The sequence below is a fragment of the Penaeus vannamei genome, chromosome 1 (assembly GCF_042767895.1).
Source record: "Penaeus vannamei isolate JL-2024 chromosome 1, ASM4276789v1, whole genome shotgun sequence".
NCBI lineage: Eukaryota > Metazoa > Arthropoda > Malacostraca > Decapoda > Penaeidae > Penaeus > Penaeus vannamei.
Window position 1 is genome coordinate 55,321,043 of NC_091549.1, and position 1,701 is coordinate 55,322,743.

The 1,701-nt window shown below is 43.6% G+C and overlaps 1 protein-coding gene across 1 annotated transcript in view; it reads right to left on the reverse strand.

Moving 5' to 3' along the window:
- Window positions 1-294: 294 nt before the first annotated feature.
- Window positions 295-1,701, reverse strand: part of LOC138863010 (ionotropic receptor 21a-like) — a 5,477-nt gene continuing 4,070 nt past the window's right edge. The window contains exons 7-10 of the mRNA XM_070126547.1: window positions 1,646-1,701; window positions 1,259-1,396; window positions 780-1,062; window positions 295-537 (exon numbers count right to left, since the gene is read on the reverse strand). The exon at window positions 1,646-1,701 is cut by the window's right edge and continues 198 nt beyond it. Coding sequence (XP_069982648.1) covers window positions 295-537; window positions 780-1,062; window positions 1,259-1,396; window positions 1,646-1,701 — 720 coding nt within the window. The remainder of the gene's footprint in view (window positions 538-779; window positions 1,063-1,258; window positions 1,397-1,645) is intronic.

Below are 1,701 nucleotides of genomic sequence, written 5' to 3' on the forward strand. Positions count from 1 at the left end.
TCATTATTGATATTACTATGCTTTTTGTTATTATTATCAATAAAGACATTGTTACTATCATTATTATTACAATTTGAACTAATATCATCATTAGCATGATCAATTTCAATATCAGTAACATTTTTTCTATAGAAACAATATCAGATGATAATTATGATGATAAATTGAAGATGTTAATGTTGATAATTATGACGAGGGCAACACTACTGATAAGAATGGTCCAGCATCAACAAAATGACAATAACGGCAGGTAATCAACAAGGAAAGAGGGAAGCAAGAGCAAGCCTCGGCGTCTCAGCGCCCGCCGCGCCCGTGCCGCGCCCGGGCCCGTTCGAGGGCGGCGGCGAGCGCAGCCGACGCCCAGCCGAACGCCAGGATCAAGAAGGGTCCTTGCATGAGCGTGAGTGTGAGCGCTCTCGACGCCTCCTCGTCCTCCTTCTCCGATTCCTTTCCGCTTCTCTCTGCTCGATGCTTCTTTAGGCTCCGCTTCCGCGCCTCCGCCACCATGTCTTTCCGCCATTTGACATACAGTCCTTGCTGAAATGGGTTATAATTTGGGATTTTAATTTCTATTTAAATATTTTCTTGAATACGGCTACTGCCAAAATGCACTGCCGTCTCTCCTACATTGATTGTTTGTATCCACAATAGCATTATTAGTAAGAAAATGTATTATATTACTAACCTTCTTTCATACTGAGAGTTCCGGAACGGTAATTGGAAGTCGTTGCAATAGCAATATTCAAATAAATTACAACAAATTCATCATCGCCCCTGACGTTAACATTCTTATTCGAACTGGCTGTGCAACTTGAGCCTCTGGCGTCACCTCCGCCAGAATAAACCCTCAGCTCACGCGAGATATTGCTGCTCACCTCAGCAAAAGCAAATATATACTTCTGGAACTTGGGTTTGTACGGAGCGTCGTGCGGAATCGGGAATCCTGCAGGAGTAATATAGAAGTTATCCTTCCCGACGTACAACTTGCTACGACCCGAAGCCTCTGTGAAATTCAAAGCGATGATGTAGTCCAAGTAGCGGCGATTTGCCATTGCGGCGAAGCTGCGAGGGAAACAAGGACATTTCGCTAATTATACTGTAATTCGCTAATTATTATTGTAAATGATTAATTCGCTTGACTCTGCCGCTCGCTGAAATGCGAGGTATTGTTGGTCAGCCTTTACCATCAGTGAATAAACGATGAAAACGAACATCAAATGAATTATGGCAATGAACAAGATTGAAACTCCATCTGTACTTTTGTTCACTCGCTAAGTGCAGCGCTTTGTCTGAGGAGGGTACAATATACAGCAGCTCCCCAAGACGCCTGTACAGTTCGTAGTCCGACGCCAGCAGGGACCTCTTCCAATCTTCCCCATAGGGAGGCATGCAGATTCTGTCGAGGATGTAAATCGATACGATATTTACCTCACACACAAATATGAAAGTTCCAAGAATATGACGTTTAAAGTCAAACAGATATGGAATATAAAAGGGAAGAAGTTGTATATCTTGAAGTTTTAAAAAAGGTAAGAACATTTCCCAATTACAGCAGCTGGCTATATCTAAACAAAAAGAGCATTACGAGCTCCCATTCTCATTTCTTTGTTCTTTTTCTCTCCAGACCAGCAGACTGCATCCCTACCCATCGGCCGCCTCGACGATTTCCCGAAGGGTCTCTGGCCTGGACGGGAGCACGGG